Genomic DNA, 23,740 nt, shown 5'->3' on the forward strand with positions numbered 1-23,740 from the left:
CGTAATGAGTAGATTTTTGCCAAATGGTATCATTTGGCAAAACATGAAACAGTATATTTCAGTCTAATTAAAATTTTGAGAGCTTATGATGTTTGCATGATGTAAATGTGGTCTGTCTGCTGTTTTATTCTGTAGCCCAGTAAGGGACATGTTTTATTTAGAATGGGAATTTAAATGAGCTTGTATTCTATTTGAATATCCTAGTCACTGAATAGAAAGTTGGGGTGCACTGGAAGTGTAAGCAGGGTGTAGAACATAGGGAGACGCTCCTGCAAGAATCTGGCCTGTGTGTTGTTTGGTTTTGTTTTTTGGGGGGAGGAGGGGGAAACGTTCAGTGCTAAAATAAGCCTGAGTTGCCAAAAACTCTAAACAAACTTCATTTAGATTGACCTAAAGCAGTATAAAAACATTATCTTAGGCCATTCTTTACTTAGTTCTAGAGTTAATATATAACCGTGTGGAAGCAGTCTCCCTTTTCCCTTCCCCAGTAGTAAAATATTGTGCATGTTTGGTGTCTTAAAAAGTTTCCAGCTACAACCTGTTTAAAACTGTTTCCAATTGGCTGATTTTCTTTTTCTTTTTTTGTTAGATGAAAGGGGCACTGACTGAAATTATCCAGCTCGCTACCTTGGATTCAGACCCCTGGGTCTTAATGGTAGCTGATATTTTAAAATCCTTTCCAGATACTGGCTCCCTTAACCTTGATCTTGAAGAACAGAATCCCAATGTTCAAGATATTTTAGGAGAGCTTAGAGAAAAAGGTAAGCCTTTTCCGTTGTTGGAAATTACAGAAATGAGATACTTTTTTTATAGCCTGTTTTTTTTTTTCCACAGCCAGTCTTACCATTTTAACAGTAGTGGTATCAGAACAGGCAATAAGGCCGTGTCTTAACTACCACAGATCGTGACCTGGCATGCCACTGGCATATTATGGGACTGTAAATGGAGATATTTGAAGAATGGTAACCTCTTAAATTATCTTTTCACAAATCATCAGAACTTGCACATCAGGCATTATCCTAAATGTTCATGAAAGGCAACGTGCAAGTGAGTGTGGCTTTGTTAGCACTGTACACTGACGGGTAATAACTGAGTTACTGCAGCTTAATAAAGTTGAGGGTTTTCTTTTTTCATGTGCTGCTGTGTCTTGAATGTTATGTAGTACTAGAGAAGACAGTTGTGTTGTGCGGATGGCTGCCTCTCTGTTTGCTGGAAGTCTTCCTCTGGCCGACAAGTGAAAGGAGCTGCGGGACGGGGAGGGGAGAATGAACATGAGAAGAGCTCTGTTGCTGATGTCCAACTAACTATGGAGTGCCCAGGAGTTGAAACTATTGGCTCAGGCACTTGCACAGTTGCTGCTTCAAACAATAGAGTAAATAATGATGCAAAAAAACACTCCTACTGCAATGCAATTGATTTTAGCAAATTGCCTAGAAAATACTGAGGTGTCAATGGACAGAAATGGTCTTGGAGTTAGTTTGCGGTAGACCAGTAATAGAACAACTTAGAGGTGAGGCATATTGTTCTCTTACAACAGAAAAAAAGATCCTTTTTTTTTTTTTTGGCTTGAGACTTTTATTTGATAGTTTCATTTTTGTGTGTAATTTTTATGGAATCTGAGAATTCCATCACTTTTAACTTCTCTATGAAAATAATGTATTTGATTCCTATAATACAACTAGGTGTAATTAACATGGAACTTTTTGTTTAAGGAAAAAGAAAAAAAAAACTTTGATTTCTTCCTTATTTTAGTCAATCCTAATAATTAAAATTAAATTACTCTCTTGATGTTTAAATAGAGACTCTAAAACAGCTATGCAGTCTAGTTTTAAAATGTTTTATAATCAGGTGCTTATACCCATGTCTACTATGTTAACTCTTTATGCAGTAAGTGAATGTGAAACATCAGCTATGTTGCCGTTGGAATGCCAGTACTTAAACAAAAATGCCTTGACAACACTAGCTGGGCCGCTTACTCCCCCAGTGAAACACTTTCAGCTGAAAAGAAAACCTAAAAGTGCTACTCTCCGAGCTGAACTCTTGCAAAAGTGTAAGTAGAATTATAGCTAGTTCATAAGATTGAGTAACGGATTAGATTGTAAAAGGAAAATTTATGTGCAGCTGTGTTCTCCAGCATATAGGAATATACATTATAATTTTCTGTATAAGGGTTTTGCTGACCGATTTCCACCCCCCCCCCCTTTTTAACATAATTATGACTGTGTATAATACTCATCTTGATAATTTAAATGCTGTCCAGATTTCAGGGCATACACAAAACTATCTTTTTAAAGCACGGATAGTTTCTCTCATGTCACAGTCAGTGTTCAACAGTCAGTTGTGAAGACTTGTGAGAGAGAGCTTTGGTTAAAGCTCTTGCAACAAAACTGAAATGAGAACCTAGTTTTATTTTACCATAGGTTTTGTAACAGGGAGCAAGAGCTGCTAATTCATGCTTTCTTTTACTCAGTATGGCTATAGAGGGTGAAAGCCAAGAGGGTTTTCACTACCAAAGGCAAAACATAATATGCTCGTATAAATTGGTGGCTGCATTAACTTAGTGATCTTAAAATACTTCATTGTGCCTACCGTTGTATTGCAGCAGCTTGCTGCTTTCTTGCTTATGGTTTGAGTAGTTAATATAATGCTTCTAGCTTTTTATATTTTATGAAGTTTCTGTAATCTTTTTTTCCCTTGAATAAATTGTCTACTTTTTTTTTTTTTTTTAATCAGGCCTCCTGAATAGCCTTATTCTGTCAGTTGTGTAGTCATGCTGATTTTGTGTTTTCCCCAAATATTGCATTTACCAAGCTTAAATGACCTATTTTTAAGCTGAGATGTATTTCTTATTTTGTGGTTATTCCCATGTTTTTCTGTATTAGTTAATAATTTTTTTTAACATAAGAAGCAATATATTGTAAATTTCCAGTGCAGATTTTGTAATAACTGAAGCCCTTCTCTTTTTAGCAACAGAAACTGCACAGCAGCTCAAGAAGACTGCAGGAGTGCCTTTTCATGCCAAAGGGAGGGGACTGGTCAAAAAAATAGATACAACAAGTATGACTCATTTGTATTACTGCGCTGAAAGTAAATCTGATAAAATAGCATAGAGAGAGTGTAAAATTGCAAAGGTGGATTTTATAAAAATTCCCATCAAAGGAAAGGATTTCTCCCCTTCTGCTTCCCTCGCTCCCTGTTGTTATTTAAATGTTTCTGACATGTCTCGTCTAAAATAACAAGAGATTTTTCTTAATTGGCAAGTATATCTGTCATGCTAAAACAAATGCAGCTAGACCATGCCTACAGACATTGGTAAGAGGTTAATTTTCATCACTCCAGGAATAACTCCTGACTAAGACATATTGCTCCAAGAGGGAACAAAGTGAGTGGGTCACAGTAACTTCCTGTGGTCTTTTAAATACTGTGAAGTAGACTGAAAGTGTCGTGTATCCATAGAATTTCCGTGTAGAGAAAGGGTCTGAGGGGGCAGAATGCTATGATAAATATAGGACGTGGAATAACTTGTGCTCTCTTTAGAGGAGGCTAGTTTAGAAATAACAGGTAGGAAGAGTACAGAGAAATAAATCTCTTATCAAACAGTTTCAAGCATGTTAAGAGCCAGCCAATCATTGTGATAATCTTAATTGCTTTCTGAAGGTTAAGTAACAAAGTATTTTAGTGGGACAGTATGACCATTGCTGTAAAAGCTCTTTAGTGGTTTCTATTAATGGACATGACAGAGATGTATAAAAGTTGATACTGAGTTGAAAAACTAATTTCAGCTGCTTACTGAAGTTCGTGAACTGCCTGAATTTTTTCAAGTAAGGTTGTGACTGGGAACAAGAGAAGGGCTCCAAATTAATGACACACTTTAAATCATTGCATAGCTGAAACTTTTCTGACCACTAAAATGATGCTGAGATATAAAATTTGATGTGATTATTTACTGCGGTGGCTAGAAGCTATGAAATATTTTGTATAGATACTATATGAAATGCATTGTTTTAAGCACTGAAGTTTTTAGCCACATGTTCACACATGAAATGCGAAAGGTGCAGTTGTAATTTGAATTAAAAATTGTCCCCGTGTAGAAAACGACTTGGCCCTTGGACTTGTCCTTTGAAACCAGGAGGTCTCTAGAAACATTACCAGTTGTGGTTTATACCACTGTAAATATCTCAGGCTTAGACACCTTGGTCAGGCTTAGACACCTTTCAGCCCTGTCCAAGGCTGAAAACGGTTTTTTCAGTATGATATTTAGAGGGATGCAGAATATCTAACCTTGTTTTCTAGATTTGAAGGTCTACAAGAATCTTATTTGACCTTAAATGTAACTCTACAAATTGCAGGGTAAAGATAAGGTCTTGTCCGGAGACTCAAAGGCCTGACAGATAAATATAGTTGTCTTCCTAATTTTTTTTAGCAGTTGGTGAAAGAATGCTGTTTGCAGTGTTTGCATGAAGTGGGAAATAGAGGGTGACAGCCTGAGATCAGGAGGAAAACTGCTTCTTATGGGTGTAAAAGCTTCCACTGAGTAGTAGAAGTGTCTTTTTTTCTGTTTGCAGTGTAGAAACAATTTGGATCCTCCTTCTCATGCAAACAGCTCCAGAATTTCAAACCCCTTTGTGAGGCAGTAATTTATCCTACCAGTGAGTTACAAGAACTCTTATTCCTGCAGCTGCAAGATAACAGCACTAGCCAAATAGGATCATCATCTTTGTCTGAGGCAGCAGCCCACCCACCAACAAATTTAGAACTCTATCTCCGTTTCTCCCAAATTCAAGACATTGGGTTTTCCTTCCCTTTTATTTTAAAAGACTGGGAGCGGGGGATTTGGAAGCCTTGGATGTAAAGATTTATGCTTTTATGTTCAGAGGTTCAAAGTATAGAGTCATTTTTGTAGGGGAAGCAGAAAATGAAATGTTAATGAGACTTATGCTATGTTTAATAGGGGTGGTGATTCAGAACACTTTGGAATAAGCTGGAGTGGCTACCCTGCCACTTCGGAACTGTTCAGGTGTAGCTCCCATGTCTGACCGGTAGCTGAGCTACCTCAGGGTGGGAGCTCTGCAGCGTTCAGAATTCCTGAACCTCAGCAGATGAGAAAGTTTCCACCCTGGGTACTCTGGAGGCTGGCAGTTCACCAGCTTCCCCATACTGCGAGAGCGTGGTGGCACCCCTGGTGAGGAGGTCACTGTCACCTTCTGCTATGAACTGCTGCCAGAGCCCTCCTACTGTCTGAGCTCTGGGGTGTGTGCACTGCCATCTGGCTGTAGGCAGATTTTGGTTTGTGGTTCATAAAGGTAGGGAGGTTGGTTATGCTGCAAAAACTTAACCTTGCACTAGAGCAGTTTGTACTCCACCAGTGCATTGCAAATCTTTTGCCATGCTACTATCTTTGACATCATGTTATCCACAAACAGAATTTATTCTCCCCCTTTCAGTCCCACTGCAGCCTTTGGTACCTTGAGGCCTCTGATGCACACATCGCAACTAGCTGTACCCAAAATCTTTGACAAATGCAGTTTTTACTGCATTTGCAGATCTTAAAAGTTTGAAGAGTAACCTTGGCAGTAATCAGATTCAAAACATTCATGTCTAATACCTTTTTATGATTTTTTTTTTGAATTATTTATTAAAGGTAGGGAAAGCATTGGTAGGAAAAGTGTATTTTGATAGGAGTGCATGCCTTGATTACTTAGTTTAAGTGTATGTGTATATTCAAGGTATACAACTATATAATAAAAATTACTTAACCTTAGAGTTGCAAACATTAGCCTAGAAAGTTGTTTTAGTCCTTATTTGAAGGTAAAACCCAATCTGGCTTTTGAAGAACATTTATTATATTCTTACAGTTCTGTGGAAGGAAACTTATGAAGTTGAAGGGAGGAAGAAAGAACGGGAAAGCTTAAGACCTCCTTATTGTTGTTCTTTGTAAATAAGTAAACATATATTTCAGTTAATGCTTTTTTTGATCTTTCTTAAGCACCACTCAAAGGAATACCAAAACAAGCTCCATTCAGAAGTACTTCAGCACCTAGTGTATTTAGTCCTTCTGGAAACAGAACTCCTATTCCTCCTTCACGAACACCTCTGCGTAAAGAAAGAGGAGTAAAGGTAGGTGAACTCTTTCTTAATCTCTTGTGTTCTCGCTCAGCTCAGCTCTCCTCCCTGATCGAAATGAATTTATGCTGCTATTTGAATCGAGTATCAATATATTAAGAAAAAATTAAGGACAATATTTAGATACCAACTGCTGTCTAAGTTCAGTAATGATTATTAAGATTTCTGCGCTCTCTCTTTGTAGCTTCTAGATATCTCTGAGCTGGACATGGTAGGTGCTGGCCGTGAAGCTAAAAGAAGAAGAAAGACATTAGGTTGGTATAGAATGCTACTTATAAAGGCTGTTGATGTATCCTGCAGATTGGATCTAGGTTTATAGCATCATTTAATTCTCAAATTTAAAACTGCCATCTTCAGCTAAGTTTAAAAAACAAAAGAAACCAACGAACAAAAGGAGTTCTACTTTTTTTTTTTTTTTTTTTAACCTGCCTTCAATGTTGCTAATCGTTTTGCCATTTGCCTTGGAAGTAAGTTGACTTGTCAGCATAAGAGGTTTGAACTAGCTATTTGCCCTTTGCACAACGAAGATAAGTGTGAGAATAGCTTCAGTACTAAAATTATTCAGAGATATTTTGGTATGCTTATTTCTACTGGTTGAGTAGCCAAGTAAATGAATGTAAAGTCATCTTGTAAAAATTATGTATAGCTCTCCCCAAAATTTAGGCTGAGAGATCTTAGCAAGTGAATAATACCTTCTATACTGCTATTAAGTCAAGTGACAGTACGGTGCTCTATTCAAGTGTAACAGGAAGCTGTATGAGGCAGTATATCTATCCCAAAACAACCTTTTTAACAAAAAATGAATGCCATCTCAGAACAAAATCATAATTGCGATTAAATATTTTTTGCTTAATTTTTCTTGGATCCTTTCTAATATCATGAAATTAGCCAGTACTACCTGATTAGTTAGTTGTTGTATCTTGATGAGCGTATATAGTTTGTGGTTCATTTCATCATTGGGTTGATTATATTAACATATACACACACACACATATGAATATGAAAAATCAGTGCATTTGCTAACCTTTCAAGTTGTATTTAAGTATATTAGCAGACTTTGAAATATGTAGGGTTTATATCTTTGTTTAAAATAAATCTAATTCAATAATTAGGAAAACTTCCTTAAATTGACTTCTATTTTTATCCAATAGATACAGAAGTTGTGGAAAAGCAAGCCAAAGAAGAAACAGTAGTAGAAAATGCTACTCCAGATTATGCTGCTGGCCTTGTGTCTACACAGGTAGGAAACCATGAGATGAGAAACCACATTATACTTAATTCTAAACACTGTAATGATATGTTTTATTCTAAATTTTTGAAACATGCCTCTTAATGTAAACATTAAAAAGGAATTTTGGAATAATTATGATTTTTTACAAATTCACCAAACTAGATAAAAAGTTCAATGCAAGATGAAGGTAAGGTTTTTGGGGTTTTTTTGTTACTGCTTTTCTAGGAAAAAAATAAGTTTGTGGTGGTATTTATGCAACTGAGGGTTGCTTTCTCTTATCAGAGATGCAAGATAGGAACGAACATTCTCTGAAACTAGAGAGGTAGTCATTTTCATGAGTTCCTACAGGTTCCACTCTGTCTGCATCTCTTATGTGACTGAAATTGCTTTCCGTGTTGCAATTTCTGATATTATTGCTGTCTTTAGGACTGTCTGTGGGTCCTGGAAACTTTTTTTTAACCAGAGTGGCTAGAGGCATAAGGGTCACGGTGGCCACATCTTCTTAGTAATCCTGATTGCAAGACAGTACATCCGTTTCCATCTTGTAACGTTTAGAAAAAGTGTTTGCTTGCTTTATTTTCAATGTGTAGATCCAAGTTTATATTTAAACAAGTTATTCCTTGAAGCCTGATGACCTTCTCTCCTTCTCTTCCCTATCTGCTTCTTTCTTTCTCTTCCTCTCTCCACCTGTGTAAAGGTCTAAAATAGGCAAAAGCTAAGTCTTTCTCATTTATGGTTATTGTGTTTCGTGGTAACAAATACTAGAACCCCTTATGCTTAAGCTTTGTGTATATTTTTGTTTACATCCAAAACTTTCTTAAAGTACACACAGACAGGTGGTCCAAGGCTAGCATGTTTCCTGGGTATGCAGATACCTTTTGGCACTCCCTGTTGAACCATTATGTTGTTCTAGGCTCAGAAGTACAGCTGTTAGCGCTGCTCTGTTGTTATTGTGATGGAGGAGCACTAAGGAAAGGGAGAGCCCTTGCAAGGCAAAGGCCTTGTTACTGACTCTAGGTGTCCACTCCCAAGTCCCAGCTTCAGGGACTAAACACTGAGTCTTATCCAAGTACCATCTAGGAGAAAGATATGCTTCATAGAGAAGTGCTTGCTGGATGAGGAAGCTATATTTGCAGCTGTTCAAATAGTAGATCTCCCTGATGCCTTAAATATGAAACCTGGATGGCACATACTGACAGCAGCATCTCTGAAGAGGTCTGCAGTTTTAGAGGTAGCTGTTGAACTTACGCTGTTAAACAACTGAGGGAAAATAAAAGAGACTTTGCTCTGAATCACTGAGCTGATTAGGAGCACATAAGGCTATAGGTATGGACTTTCTTCTCAACCATGTCAGGGGAGCACAAGTTAGCCAGTAGTGCAGCTTTACAATGGACCCTCAGGGTGAAACAATTGATGCTGAAGACCAAACATCCAAACTGTATGCCTTTGACAGTTTTTACTTTGGAATCTCTCCGATCTGGTCCTCTGTTAGTACTTCTCATTTAGTTTCTACTGGAAGAGTTCTAGTTTGCATGCTTAAGACCATTCTGTGATGCAAACAAGTGCAGTCTAGTGGAGACACTGAGGACAGTCACTGCAGAAGTACATTCCTGATCCAAGATTGGCAGTCTTGGCAGGGGAAACCCTAATGAAGCCGTGTCCACAGAAGTTTTGATGAAGAACACTTGTCTGTGCCTGGGAGAGAGAGCTGAGTATATATGCAACCAAGTGAGAAAGATCTTTAGAATTCATCTATCTTCTGGTTTAAGAAAAGAGCCTGTATGCTAATATCTTTCTCTGTGGTTGTCTGTCTTTTTTTTTTTCTTTTTTTTTTTTTCCTTTGTTTAAAAGCTTGCAATCTTCCCCTCATTGGGGAACTGATGCTTATTTCAGAAGGCAGGGTCTTCTGAGGTCCCCGAACCTGTCTAACAACTAGCTTCAGCAAGTCCCACTTTCACTGAAAGGGAAGGAGAAACACAGTGGAAATGATCTCTGTCCAAAATACCCATAGGTGATAAGTTTGTTCTTCATAAAGCCCATAAGGTTCAGAGGTGGCCGCTCCTTCTCTTAGCAATCTTTTTCTAAAAGTTGTCTTGATCTGCTGAAAAAGCTATCTTGTTAGACGTAATTCAGTCAGTGGGTTTTTGTATGTGTTTTTGGATAAGACCTATTGGAAAGACCATGATGCAGGTTCATCTTTTCTATAACCATATCTCAGTTAGGACCTTTTCTTATTTAAAAAATATATATATATATTAGGTTCTATCCTGACTTCTTTCTGAGTTTGGAAACTGCCTGTTTTTATTCAGGAAGTGTTTGCCTGGAATTACTTTGAACAGCTAGGTTCTTGAGGTACTAGTGGATAATTTGAGGCTGCTCTGCTTACTGTTCCTATGCCTATCAGGAGGACAGAAATCTGTCTCAAATCTTCAGTATCTCCACTTGGCCAAAATTCAAAGTAGTTGCCATTACTCTTTACTCCTTTATAAGTCCACGTATTGATGCTTGCCAGGAGAGAGCGCTCCGTTTACACGTGCTCTCTATGACTCAGCTGGCAAACTTCTAGAACCTAATCGTAAGCACATGCAACATTGGTCTCATGGTTTTGGGGGTAGCAGCCTGCGGCACACATACTAAAAACATCATATGGGCAGATGCTGGTATGCGTGTGTCAGGAGTGTAGGCCTTAGCATTCTGCAGAAAGACAGGAAAAGAAAATATCTTTTTGACAGACACCATCTGAAACACATTTTACAGGAACATCCATCCCAGTGTTTCTGTCCAGTAAAGCTACCTTAGATGATCTCTGTCTGCTAGACGTACTCCCCTCAAATTTCTCCTCTCCCATCCCCCTATGTTTAGTAAGGCTGGATTGAAGGCAGAGATTTCCATAAAAATACAATGCTGTTGTGTTTGCACTGTCTGTGCGATATCATCATGCATAATTGCTATGTATAAAACGTGGCATTTCCTTTGGGTTGAGCCTAGATGACATCTGTCTCTTAGGTCAGTGTTGACTACCAGTTTGAGTTGAGATGAGTTCATCTGTGCTTTTACTGCTGATTAGGCCTGCTGCTTACGTATGTCCCAGGGGCCTTCGCATTCTGTTGGGCCATATTTTCAAGTGATATTTTTGTAGGACTTTTGCCCATGTGTGAACACAAGTTTTTGCTTGCTAATCATAAAGAGGAGAAAAACACAATGCGTACTCAGGCAGAAGGTCACTTATAGTAACTGTAATTCTTCAGAGTGTACCATCCGCAAAAATTCCATGATCCCGTCTCTGTGCTACTAGCTGAGAAATGGGGCAAAGGAATTGAGGGCAATCTGAGGTCGCTCTACACTTTGCAGGCTGAACTGTGATGTTTGCAAGGGCTCCTGGTTTGCTGGTATGGCTCACACAGGCAACGCTATTTAAAAGAGGTGCTGCCTGTAGAGAATAATCTGTTGGTACCACATATCACAGAGACTCCTTCCAGGATTATAGAAAACTTAAGCATCACTGGGGCCTTTTAAAGTCTTAAAGCTTACCTATGTAGGAAAGTTGCAGTGTTCAGGGTAGGAAGCAAATTTCAGCAGCTGCAACCACAGCAGCTTGATTCTCTGTAGAAGTACATATTCCATTATACTAGTACCTTTTCCTGGCTCAGTTTGTTGCTTTGGAAGCAACTTTGATCTGTATTAGAGGGGGAAAAAAGCTGCTTTTTTTCTCCTAGGTTAATTCTGGTATCTGAAGTTTGTATAGTAAGTTAAGTTTGAAATAGCAAACTGCCCTAGCAGTCATCCATAATTAAGTCCCAGAAGGAACATCCTAGCAGAGCTAATGTTGAAATTGTACTTGAAATGCCAAAACAGTGTATGAGTTTATGCAGTATGGCTATAACACTTTCCTGTTTTACAGAAACTTGGCTCTTTGAACAATGAACCTGCACTGCCTTCTACAAGTTATTTACCTGCTACCCCCAGTGTGGTGCCATCTTCCTCATATATCCCAAGCTCTGAAACACAGCCAGGTAAAGAGTCTTTTGTGCTATTGGGGCTCAGTACCTCTGAGTCTATACAGCTTTACTGTCTAGCTCTGCTCTTATTTACAAACATACTGTCTCTTGATTCTAATCAAACTGACCATAACAGACTAAAAAAATTGTGAGGAAACCAAGCTCTTTGTTTTTAGGTATCCAGACCTGTTATTTAGTCTAAATAAAGAAAAGGCTTGTTCTTTTTAGGTCTTAAAATGACTGTTAGTTAAGTCAAGCGAGCAAAGCTCCTTTCTGTTTGTTTTTTCTTGCTCTACTAGAGGAAATCCTGCTTTCTTTTCATCCCCCAAGAAACACCAGTAATATACATAGGTATAGAATATACATTTCATATACACACATCCGTATGCATGCACTTGCAAACCAGATGGTTGCTTTCAAGTGTCAGATACATTTCTACGGTCAGGTACCTACTAAATTTCACTCAGGCTGGGATCAGACACTCCCTTCATCCTTTTGCATTTTCTTTTTACCTTTTTATAAAGGTCCAGCAGATAATAGCTGGCTGACTGCCTGCCTATTTTGAAAGGTGCTACACTTTCAATGCTAGAATATTTTCCAAGAGTAAAATAAAGAGCGTTAATGCAAATCCTCTATTTCTGCACCTTTTTATTTAACACATTTACTTTTACTTTTTTCTTTCCCTGTTGCATGTAAAGTCTTAAAGGAACCTAACAGTTTGCTCCAGCAGACATACCTGACTGGGGTTCGTTACCAAAGCTGGTAGTGAACAGAATCGATGTTGCAATTTAATTCATTATTTTTACTCTTGCTGGTTGAGATTTGGTATGTAACAAGGTTTGGTATGGGATTTGGTTGTAACAACGTTTGTCTTTGCGAGCCTGAGATGTGGCAAGTTGGTCTCCATAGAAAAGAGGCATATGCAAAAACTGATGGCTAGCTTGGCTCTGAAACAAAGTTCCAAACCTCTCTGAAGGTCCTTGCACATCCTTGGGCAGAAAATTGACAGCTCCAGAAAGAGCACAGCCAAGAGCACATCAGTGTTGTCAGCAGCTAGTATTATTTTCCAGAGCATTGGCATTGTATTTGACAGCAGAAAAAGCCTAGTTTAAAATTCTATCTTTAATTTTTCTAACTTAATTTTTCCTTCTGGAGTGTGGGCTATCTTGCTCTCCTCATGGACAAGGAATATAAAGCTGTTTTCTTGATGCAAGACATGCAAAGAAAATCCAGAGGTTTGGTTTCCTGTCATCTGAAGTGGCATAATTAAGACATTTGTTACTTTATGCAAGTCACTTATTGTGAGAGGAGAGGAAGCCGGTAATAAGACTTAGAAATACTGATTCCCATATACAGTCACTTTCTTCATTTCGAGTATGGTTACAGAGTTACTGGTTACAGAGTGCTTTCTGTAATGCTCTGTTCTGTGTGTTTAAAGTCATTAGTTGTGTTTTCCTAAGGATATGGTAGCTCCTGCTTTATTTAAAACATATATTTAAAGCATACTGCACTATTGCATTATCACATGGCTCAGATCTGTAAGTCTGTAGTGATTTGATTTTGTATTTTGTGAGCAAAGCTTCAAAGTAGTGCACTCATTTTTTTTCAAATCAGGACTGCAGTAAAACTTGAGAATAATCCTGCAGTGTTTTAAAAACGTGGACAACTATCAGAACTGGGTTTTGGAGTTTCACCTTAAAAAGGCAGGCCAGTCTGTGTGTGTCTCCTGTGTTTGAAATAAACTGTTGGGATATAAAACTAAACAATCCATCTAGCAGATGGATTTAGAAGATGATTTAGTAGAAGTTAACGGGAGATATTTTAAGTTACTTATTGTACGCTTTCTTTTTATCATAGGTAGATTCATACAAAAGAGATAGCTAATTGTTACGAATGTTTATCTTCAGGTGCTCCGTATTGCACTTCACATCTTACTAGATAAGAGCTGTATTGTTAAAACCAGTGTTATGTCTGTGCCTACATCGTGGAGAGTGATAGAACCCCCCCCCCCGACCCCAAATTCTTTAAAGCTTGATCTAAAAGGCATCTGCTGAGCTCTAGTCTGTATCTACCTTTTAGTCTACTGTGAGCATAAAGTGGAGTTGGTTAGCTCAAGCGTCATGAGATTTGTGAACGGTGCTTTTAAGTGACTGTACCTGTGTGTAAGAGGCACAAAAGAATGTAACTGCCTAGAGTGTGCATTGGGTGATTAATGTTTGCTGTTATAGCGTACAGTATAATATATATTGGACAATTAGTCACTTAATTGACAATAATTGGTAAAGATAGTTGAAGGGAAAAAGCATTTGGCTCTGAACGTTTTCACATAGCTATTAGATGGCATATTGAATCATGCTACTAAAATGAAAGCGCTGGAATTTCTAGATCTTTTTGAAGGCCATTGGTAATACAGATCCCTGTCTGTGGAAATAATGTTTTTAATTATCCTGATTGGTTTTTGCAGCTGGCTCAGCACGAGAGGCCTTGCAGACTAACAGACAGACTGAAGAGCCTGCAGCTCCAAATGCTACAACTCTTCCTGCACAGTTCAAGCAAAGAACACCCATGTACAATAGTAACTCTAATCCACCTGCAGCTACGCCTACCTCACCCCTAACGCCTACCACACCTCCTGCCATTTCCCCTGCAGCACAAGCACCGCAAGTGGCTCCCCAAACTCAGCAACAGCCACCACCGAAAAAAAGCCTCTCTCTCACGGTAAGTAAAAATAGGTTCTTTTTGACTTCCAAAAACAAATGCTGCTTTTGATGTAGATATGAAAACACGACTTTTTATTATTTATCTTATTCGGTGTCTTGGCAATTCCTGGCGTTTAGATAGTGGAGATTGAGGCTGCTTATTTATAACGAAAGATAATTAAAATGCTTTGCAGCTTTGTTAGCATTAGTGTCTTGTAAATGTTAATCACAACATTTTTAGTTACGCGTTGTTAATGTTACAATAAGTTGTCTTTATTTACTGCTGCTTTGTTACATAAAATGTTGCGTTCCTCAGTACAAATAACTTCACTGTATTTCCTAAGATTACCTAGTAGGTGAATGGAATGGGAGAAAGGCATGTTTCCACCAGAGCTGTTGCCCAGCTAATTGTATATGATCTAAGCTGCTAAAAATGATCCTGTCATTACAGTGGTAGGAGAGAAGGTATCAATAGATTAACTGAAGGTGGAAGCTTTTTTTTTTTCCTTTTCTTTCTCCTCCTCCTTTTTCTTTCCCAAGTTTTAAAGCCTGGGGGTGAGAAGGAGACTAAACACTGAACTGTAATTCCTAATGTCCTGAAGCTTTTTATTGCTGGTATGTTTGTATATATGTGCCTGCTTGAAATTAAGCAGGTAATTAATTAAAGATAAAGCTGATTCAGATACTTTATTAAGCTCATCTGTGAGCCTGGCTTGCAGTATCTGAACCTTAAGAAGCTATGGGACTCTCTTTTAGTAGCTCTGCTACATTTTAGTAGCTCTGCTTCATTTATCAAAAAAATCTCCCTTATAAATTAGTGCAACTCTGGGTTGCAACAGGAAGCATTGTGTGCGTGGGGGTGTGTGTGTGTTTGTGTTTTCCGCTAATATCACAAAGAACAAAAAACTGGTAGAAACATTACGTCTATTCAAATGGTGTGTGGGGTTTGTTTCGTTTGTTTAAACGTCTGTCTGAATTTCAGAATTTAATTGCCCGTGCTGTAAGTTAGGGGCAGGGGTATGCGTTAAAGAGGGAAAGCCTTGAGGTTAAGGTTTTTGATTTGTTTTCTTTTTTCTGTATCAAGAAAAAAGAGAAAGTTTGTAGACCTATATGCCCGTCTCTGAGTATTAATCAGTACATGTTGGCAGTGTTTCCTCCAGTGGAGGAGTTCATATTTGTTATCTGTTGCAGAGGGAGCAAATGTATGCTGCGCAGGAAATGTTCAAGACTGCAAACAAAGTTACGAGGCCAGAAAAGGCTCTTATACTTGGATTCATGGCAGGATCCAGAGGCATGTATTGAAACTAAATTAGTTTGCTTTTGAATACCTAAATCTGAAATATCTTCTAGCACTTCTATGTGTGTATATGTGAATGGAAGTCTCTTGCTTTAGCAGTACTCTGGACTGTACTTAGTCTTACATTTTAAAGCTGTAACTACTGGGAGTCTTTAGGGCCTGTTTCCAGTAAAAGTCAAACACAATCAAAGGAGCTACTGTGCACAAAGTATATGTGTAACCGGACACACGTAGTACCATTGATAAGGGGCTGAGGAGAAACAAGGCAGCCAGTCAGAGGAGTGAACAGACCGGTTGGGTTCTGGTAGTCTATCTAGAAGACCAGTGAGTGCAGATTCTTTCAGGGCAAACGGAGGTGCAAGGTTCATAGTACAGAGCTTCTTCACTAATTCCTTAGCATTAGAAATGCAGCAACTGTTGTTTCAGAGACCATGGATAACTATAGGTGCTGTGAATCACAGGGAGATAAGCTGTCACTTAGCTAGATCTTGTTGTCTATTGGCCTTGATAGACCAAAGGCATTTTACCCAGAAGAGTATTGGATGTACGAGGAGAATGGGCACAGGAGTCCTTAAGTGAACTCTCATCTGTACCAGCTCTGGCTTCTAATTTGGTATTTGAGGGCTCTGTCACTGGAGTGCTGGAACCTAAGTGTGGCCCATGCATTTGGATCAATAAAGTAAATAATTCAAGATGACCAAGGTAAAGTTACTGCGATGGCTCCTGTGCTTTTAAAAAAAAGTACACTAAACTTTTTTTAGTGTTTAGTGCAAAAGAGGTACTTGAATATCTACATGGATGTCTTTTTGTAATGCAAAGTAAAATATTATTTTAAAATGTGTGTGTGTGTATTTTGTTTTTTGTACATGCACATATATGTTCCTACACTAATAACGTTGACATCTTCTGAAAAGTGGGTAATTGACTGCCAACTTTGATATACCTGAGCTTCCCTGTTAGCTTAAAATGTAGCAGTCAATACTCCTGCTGGAGTGGAACCAAGTTTTCTGGAGGAGTGGGTTTCAGTGAAGCTGTGTTTGGGTTTCCAGAACCACTGAAAATTGTTGAGGCTTTTAACTATGATACATGTTCCAAATACAATAACTTTTGGTTAAAAATTCCATAAAATTATAAAATTATAAAATTCCATAAAATTAAAATAAATTCCATAAAAGCTTCTCTTACAGTTTCCAAGGCAGATAGAAATGACATTGGCATGGTTGCTCCCCATGTTGTTGTTCTTCCAGTTATTTCAGCCTTGTGGTTCAGCTTTTTGGAGTTAGTTTTCTTTATTAAACCTAAAACTCCTTCAGTGAGGCATGGAAGCAAGAACATCTTTGTGCAGCCACATGTGTTAGTGGCGTATACTTGCTATCAGATTTCTGTGTCGTCCCCCTCACCCCAGTATAAGGCATTGAATCTCCATTAAGTGCTTTTTACCTGTTCTCATACATAGTGCTGCAATGTGTTTAACTCATTTTTATTCTTATTTTTGCAGAGAACCCTTGCCAAGAGCAAGGTGACATCATTCAAATTAAACTTAGTGAGCACACAGAAGATTTACCAAAGGCAGATGGCACTGGCAGCACCACTATGTTGGTTGATACGGTCTTTGAAATGAACTATGCTACTGGTGAATGGACCAGATTCAAGAAGTACAAACCTATAACTAATGTTTCTTAAGAGATGCAGCAACAGCAGACTGGACCAAATCAAGCTTAGAGTCAACGAGCTCGTAGAGTATGTCAACTGTACAAAATGGCATTCACGTGTACGTTTCTTATTACCCTCCAGAGTAGAAGTCGCGGCTCTTCAACCTAAATGGGCTCAGTGAACACAGAAGAAGGTGTCAAATTCACACTTTTTTTTTTTCCTTTTAAATCGGGGAAGGGGGAAAAGGGAGAGGTAATCTTAGGGGGGTTTTGTTGCTGTGTTTTGTTTTCCTGCAGTTCAAGATGCCAGAAATGGAGATCACAACTGAAAGATTACAGATGGGAGCAGTTTACTTCCGAGTACCTGAGGAAAAGACTGCTGGCGCAATCCTTTGACAGTTTACCATTAAACAAGGGCACAGATCTTTATTGTAAAAATGTTTTCTTTGGCTATGTGGGTTCTATTTTCGGAATGGACACTTAAAGCACCATAGCTTGGTGCTTGATTATTTTGTAATTCAGCTGCAGTGAGACTAAATATTGCAGGTGGTAGATGTCTAGTGTCTAATGGTACCCACTGTATGTTTAGCTTATTTATGCTTGGGCCATAGGATGGGATTGAGCAGCTTTGTTAACCTTGCTATATTGTGAATGTCCATGCCCAGCATGAATTAACCTATATTTGGCATAACAATTTATCTAGATAAAGAGAAACTGAGTATCATAATTTTCTGAAGAAAAAAATACCAAATTTTAAATGGCCGGAAGAAAGCAAGCAAGCAGCGGCTTATATCAGGAGGTGATAGCTCTTTGCCCTATGAGTCTTAGGGCAGAAGTTGATATATGGCTCTTGCATAGCAAGCCCTTTAAACAACATAGCTTACGTGAGAAGATATGAAACTTGTACATCTCAAGACCAATTGCAGCTTATTTTAAAAAAAAAAAAAAAAAGGCCCTAGTAGTGACTGAATGACATGTCTCTGAATGTAGATGGTTGGAAAGATTTGTTGTCTTGAGGCGGTGTTAATGTATGTTTGGCTGAGCAGTTGTGAGGTGCTTGATAACCAAGTCCTAATCTGAAAAGAAATTTGAATGAGTGTAGCTGTGGTTCTTACCAGTGTAGTTATGTTATATCAGTATAATCACTAATGTGGCTGCAATTATACAGGCATCTAAATGTGCCTTATATTGTCCCCCTCCAGTAGAAGCACGTTTTTTATCTTTAACGGTGTTTACACCACTGGTATAATCCTGCTTTAGTTGTACAAGTATAGCTTGCATTTATTGACAGGGCTTACATACATAGTTCAAGATTCATCCTTTAGAGACTTGGATTCATCCTTCAATGGAGACTTGGATTAAAACTTCAGTTTCTGCCAGTGCTTATGTGTGGACTTGCACTTGCTAGGGAACAGTGCTCAGAAGGAAGAAACACAAAGATGAGTAGCATAATGGTTGTCTGGGACAGAGGAGTTACTTTGGGCTGACTAGAGGCTGGTCGAACTCTTAGGGCAGTATGAGGCTGGATTTTCTTCTTGTTGTTTCTTTTTTTTCCTAAAAAGAAATCAGACCAAATCCCATAAGTATACTTATATACTAACAAAGACATTTAGATGATCGTTTAGTCTTTTGTATTTGGGATTTTTTATTGCGTTTTTGTTTTTAGCTTTTCAAACTTAATTATCCATCAGAACAGGGAGAGCGTAAATAATGAGGAAATCTGTGTTTTACAGCATTTTAAGATGTGACCAAAAGTATAGATTTCTTAACTTTATTTGAGCAAATATACAGACTGTTCTAACTCATGTAGCAGGGCGATTTCAGTGGCAATTTTTCTTTAAACAGTTAAAAATCAGCCTGACAAACAAAGATGATTAGTGGGTTTTAGTTTTTAGAGTAAGTTCACTATAAATGCATTTCACAATGGTTATACCTTATTTGATATAGTATGTTACACAGTAAGGGCTAACAATAGCATATGAAAGTATTCATCTTTTAGAGAAAGGTTTAAAGAAAAGTGACATTCCTTTTCTTGTCTGCATTCAGATTTTTAAACAGCTTTTTGTGATCAGTTTTCTGTAAAGTAAAACATGTATGATACTTCTGTCTTACGTGTTCTTGCTTGCTAGATAAGCTGCAAGTACCAAATTTAATTTTTAAGGAAGAGAACTTTTAGAGAATTGGTTGACTCAAGGGGCATGTACTCTCATTCCAAACTGTTGATTCAAGATTTGGTGCAGTTTGGTAGAGATCAGGAGTTGCTGTGCAGTGGCTCTTTGGCTTGCTTGTGATTAATGGGGGTCTACTCGCTAAATTTACTTGGTCCACTAGTTGGACAGAGGTCTGCATTTCAGATCTGTGCTGTTGGGTTGGACGTGGTTCTCCCTCCAGCCTTCAAGAAGTCCTTCTAGAATGCAGTTGAGTCATTTAAGTGAGGTAGCCCATGGGAAGCTACCTACTACTACCTATACTGCTACCTGTTCTTTTTTGCTGTGTGACAAAGTTGGTCTCCAGGCTTGTTTGTCTAAAGAAGTCCCATGCAATAAACTGAGATCTTAAATAGTATATTTTTAATTCAGTTAGGTTATGGTCATTAGAATGAAACAATTTAACAATCCAAAGATAATTTATTTTTAAAAGCGACTTTATGACCCTCAATACCATAGCATTATTTCAACTTGATCTTTGTAGTCAGAGAGTTTTTTTAAGATGACTAAAGAAAGGGAAGCCTTTTCAATATTGTTTAAAATAATGATACTGGTAAGAAATAAAACTACATGGAGCTCTTCAGTTCAGACAATGAAATCATTGAACCAGTGGCCTGACTGAGAGTAGGGATAGTGCCGGACAATTCAGAAAGGGCAACACTAACGTTCGAATTCCAGTGTAATGGCATAGTAGGATACAAAATGAAACCTGGCCGTGGAGCTTGATATTTTTTGTCTTAAATATTCAGTCACTTAGCTGGATTCTGCACAACGGAGCTCAATGTATGCTGCAAAATTAAATGGAAAATAGAGTTGACTCTAGAATGATTTGCTGATGCATCAACAGACTGACCAGAGAAGTTGTTCAGAAATTTAATATTCAAGTTTTGTTTGCATCCTTTTTCCCTTCCCTCTGTCTAACCATGAAGTTTTAGGAAACGGCAAGCCCAAGCTTCCTAAGTGCATTTTTGGACCTCAGCAAGGCAGTATGTCCCAGCTTCTCTTGTCCTTGCTGGTAAAGAGACATCTATTTGATATGCAAGTCTAGGCAAGACATGAAGAATTAGCTTGCTTTTAGAGTATGGAATACTGGAGAAAGAAGCAATGAAAGCGGCTTGTCTTGTCTTAACTTTTTATGCTTGGAGGAGAAAGAACACACACGTTCATACCAAAGCTTCTTGGAACAACTTGTCCCACAGCAAAGTGCTGGGTTTCTTTAGGCTCGATCTGAACGCTGTGAGGACCGGAGAAAGTGAGATGAGTTTAATAAAGAAGGTGAGCCCGGGGGGATGCTGAGCAAGAGTTCTGATCATAGATTCCTCCTTCCTTTTAGACAGAACACTTTTTCCTACTGTAGTGCTCTGTAGTTATCTCCTTACAAAGCTGTCTAGGCTAGTTTTGGGCCAGTATTTTGTGGGTTAACTTGGTTTTCACTGGTAGCTTTGCCACTTAATCTTTCAGTTAAATGCCATAGGATGCTGGATGTGGTGGGGAGGAGGCCTTCAGTAGCTGATTGATATCTCCATGTGAAACTTCTAGTTTCTCTCACTAGGTCGTGTCAAAGCGCAGACCACTTGTCTAGATGAAAGAAGCTCGAGACTTTGACGTTATACAGTTTAAGAGTGAACCACACTTTCCTAGTAAGATCTGACTGGAAAAAAAAAGACTAAAAAATGTTAAGCCAGAGCCCGCTGGGAATCTGGTGCCTTTAACAAGAAATGTCATTTTGTAAAATGTTACATCTATAGCATAGCCCATATGTTTTCTATTAATTGTTTTTTTTGTACAGTTGTAAATTCAAAATACTCCATCTTTGGGTACGTATTTTCAGTGTAATACAGTATGTATAATAAAAATTTAGATTTTCTAAGGAAATGGACTGATACTTTTTTAAGGAACCTAGAGTTGTTGTGTTTACAATGGATTTAGCAATGAGAGCCAGTAGCCTGAGACCAAGTGGACAAATTGCATGATGATGTGTATCCTATTTTAAATGAATGTTGCAATGCTTCTGCTGCTTCATGTAAATGTATTTTAAAGTTGGCCTATGCCAGTTCTGCTGTTTAGGAGCTTTGAGTAGGAGGTGTACTTGCTGTTGCTTGCTGGGCAGATTCACTGACAGTTGATTAACCCTGGGTGGTATGCTTCCACAGGGTGTGGGTGTCCATAAGCTTTAGGGCTCAAACCATAGTCCAGACCTGGTGGTACAAGGAAGGTATGCCTGTGTGCTGCTTCCATGGTTGGCACACATAGTATGAAAGCTGAATAAACCCTATTCTTTCAATGCCTCCTTTGGCTGAGTTGCAGCCTTTCTTTGCATTCTGAGCAACGGCCTCTTCTTTCAATTATACTGCTGTGGAAGTGTTGGTTGGTTGGTTGGTTTTTTAAATGTACAGCCTTGTGACATAGCTCTGTTAAACTTGCCTATGCTGGTACGGTGCCAGACATAGTAATAGGATTGACCTTATCACATAGCCTGGAAGAGAACGTGTTCCAGGTCAACTGCTCGATTAGAACACTTGTGACAAACTGAGGGTAGGTTGAAATGCACGTTTTGTTGTTTCATAGGGCATTTGCTCTGTCAAAGAGACTTGTTGACGCCCAGAAGTCTGTCAGACGTGAACAGTTCAGGATGCAGGCCAATAGTTCCTTCCTCATGCCACGGGCAGGGGGTGAGTGACTCACTACTATGCTTTATATGATCTGAGATGTGCCAGGTTGCCTGTCTTCTCAGAATGGCCTATGCAAGAATCAGACCAATCTGTTTCTAGCAATCTATCAGTGTCACTGGACGTTTCAGACAGGCTTAACTGGTTCAGGCAGTGGAGCTTCTGAGATGCTATTCTAATACCAGTTCTCGTGACTGATGATGGCCAAACATCGACCTCTTTGAGACTCAGATAAACTAGTGGCAGATACAGGACAGCTTTAGAACAGGGTATTCCTGATGCGATTAGGTAGAATCTAAAACGTCTCAGAGTTCATTCTTCTCCCCCACCCCATGTACAAACAGGTGCACCCATACAGGCTCCCCTGAGAGCAGGGAAGGAAAATGAGGCAGGAAGCAGACAAAATAATTGTTTCAAAGTAGATGAGGCAGTTTTGTTTTCAGAAACTGTTTCAAGGCACTTGCATGGTACCAGACCTTCTCCTGAGGAACTTGGAAGATACTGTCATCTCGTGCTCAGAGTGTGGTCCCTAAATGGCATTTGGTATTAAAATACATGCTTGCTTCTTCCTGGTGATTTCATGAACAACACAAAACAATTTTATATCTGTAGAGCTTAGTATCTTAGCCTACTGAGTGTGTTTGAAAAGCGTTGTGAGGAATCCTTCAGGAACTCTTAATACTCCATATCACTTTGGGATGTGCCCCCAACCTCAAGAATTTGAAGGGTTCTGTGGTGCAGGTTCATTCAGCAAGCAAATCTATTATATGAATTCCCTTTGCTTTTCAAGGGGTGTGTGTGTGTGTTGTTTTTTATCCATCTGCAAAACGTTAGCCATTAGTCTAAGTGTGGTTGATTCAAACTCTCAGTGGCGTGTATGTTTGGTTTTAATGACGCTAATTGATGGATCAGTCACTGAAGTCCATAGTCTCCCTCATCTTCAATCCCTTTTCATCTTTCAGTAAAAATGATTTTTTTAGACTGGCCATTCCTTCATGTAGGAGAGTTGGAGACAGAGATCTTTATCTTCCTTACACTAAATTTTTTTGGTCCCACTTGGAGGTACCCAGAGCTATACTTTCAGCATTCACAAGTCTGAGGCCTGGAGAACCAATAGCTGGAGTTGTAGCCGTGCTTAGGTGATGTATCATGATTGAGCAGTCTGGATAAGAAGCCTTGCCAGAGCAGTAAGTTCTCTGTGCTGTTTTTGGGTGGCTCAAAGCCACCCCCAACATGAACATACAGATGAGCAACGACTTGACAGAAAAAGCAAGGCACCTTACCAGTAACAAGAGATTCTTTGAGCTGTGTATTGACAAATGCATCTCCCCTTCTGCAGAGTCCTTTTAATATTTTGAATTATGGTAAGAATCCAGCAGAGCTGGAGCCCTGAGGGAAAGGGAAAGCCCTGTCCCTTTATACCAGCTTGTTTTTTGTGAAGGAGGCATGTTGTGGGCGTGCCCTGGCAGTTACTACTGGAGCAACAGAAGTCTTCAGCTTACATGTTCAGGGGTTTGTATCCCCACAGGGCCTATCAGAATAGGGAGAATGTATTGGAGAGCTGCCAGTGACCTTCCTAACTTGGTAACGCTCCTGGTGTCTCAGTGGTGGCTGATCCTAGAGAGCTGCACGCAGTGGGTTAGTAGGAAAACATTTCAGATAAACATACTTATTCCCTTTTTCTGGGGATTTCTGTTTATTATGCTTTTATTCTATGTATTCCACTGCAAGCCAGCTGTGTGTTTAACTCTTCCTTTCTGCCTAGAGCACCAGACAGGTTTGACCTGCGTCCTTAATACTGACTACAGCTGAGAGACTGACACTGTTCCATTTCAAAACCCTACATGTCACGTTAAGAACCCCT

General features: G+C 38.9%; 1 protein-coding gene across 3 annotated transcripts in view; it reads left to right on the forward strand.

Moving 5' to 3' along the window:
• NELFA (negative elongation factor complex member A) overlaps nt 1-21,073 on the forward strand; it is a 29,282-nt gene extending 8,209 nt beyond the window's left edge. For all 3 annotated transcript variants that reach the window (XM_068943571.1, XM_068943570.1, XM_068943569.1), the window contains exons 3-12: nt 590-761; nt 1,889-2,050; nt 2,968-3,057; nt 5,987-6,117; nt 6,308-6,377; nt 7,275-7,363; nt 11,256-11,367; nt 13,817-14,070; nt 15,243-15,342; nt 16,847-21,073. In XM_068943571.1, coding sequence (XP_068799672.1) covers nt 590-761; nt 1,889-2,050; nt 2,968-3,057; nt 5,987-6,117; nt 6,308-6,377; nt 7,275-7,363; nt 11,256-11,367; nt 13,817-14,070; nt 15,243-15,342; nt 16,847-17,031 — 1,365 coding nt within the window. In that variant the 3' untranslated portion in view covers nt 17,032-21,073. The remainder of the gene's footprint in view (nt 1-589; nt 762-1,888; nt 2,051-2,967; nt 3,058-5,986; nt 6,118-6,307; nt 6,378-7,274; nt 7,364-11,255; nt 11,368-13,816; nt 14,071-15,242; nt 15,343-16,846) is intronic.
• Nucleotides 21,074-23,740: the final 2,667 nt, after the last annotated feature.

Source organism: Struthio camelus, chromosome 4, assembly GCF_040807025.1.
Source record: "Struthio camelus isolate bStrCam1 chromosome 4, bStrCam1.hap1, whole genome shotgun sequence".
NCBI lineage: Eukaryota > Metazoa > Chordata > Aves > Struthioniformes > Struthionidae > Struthio > Struthio camelus.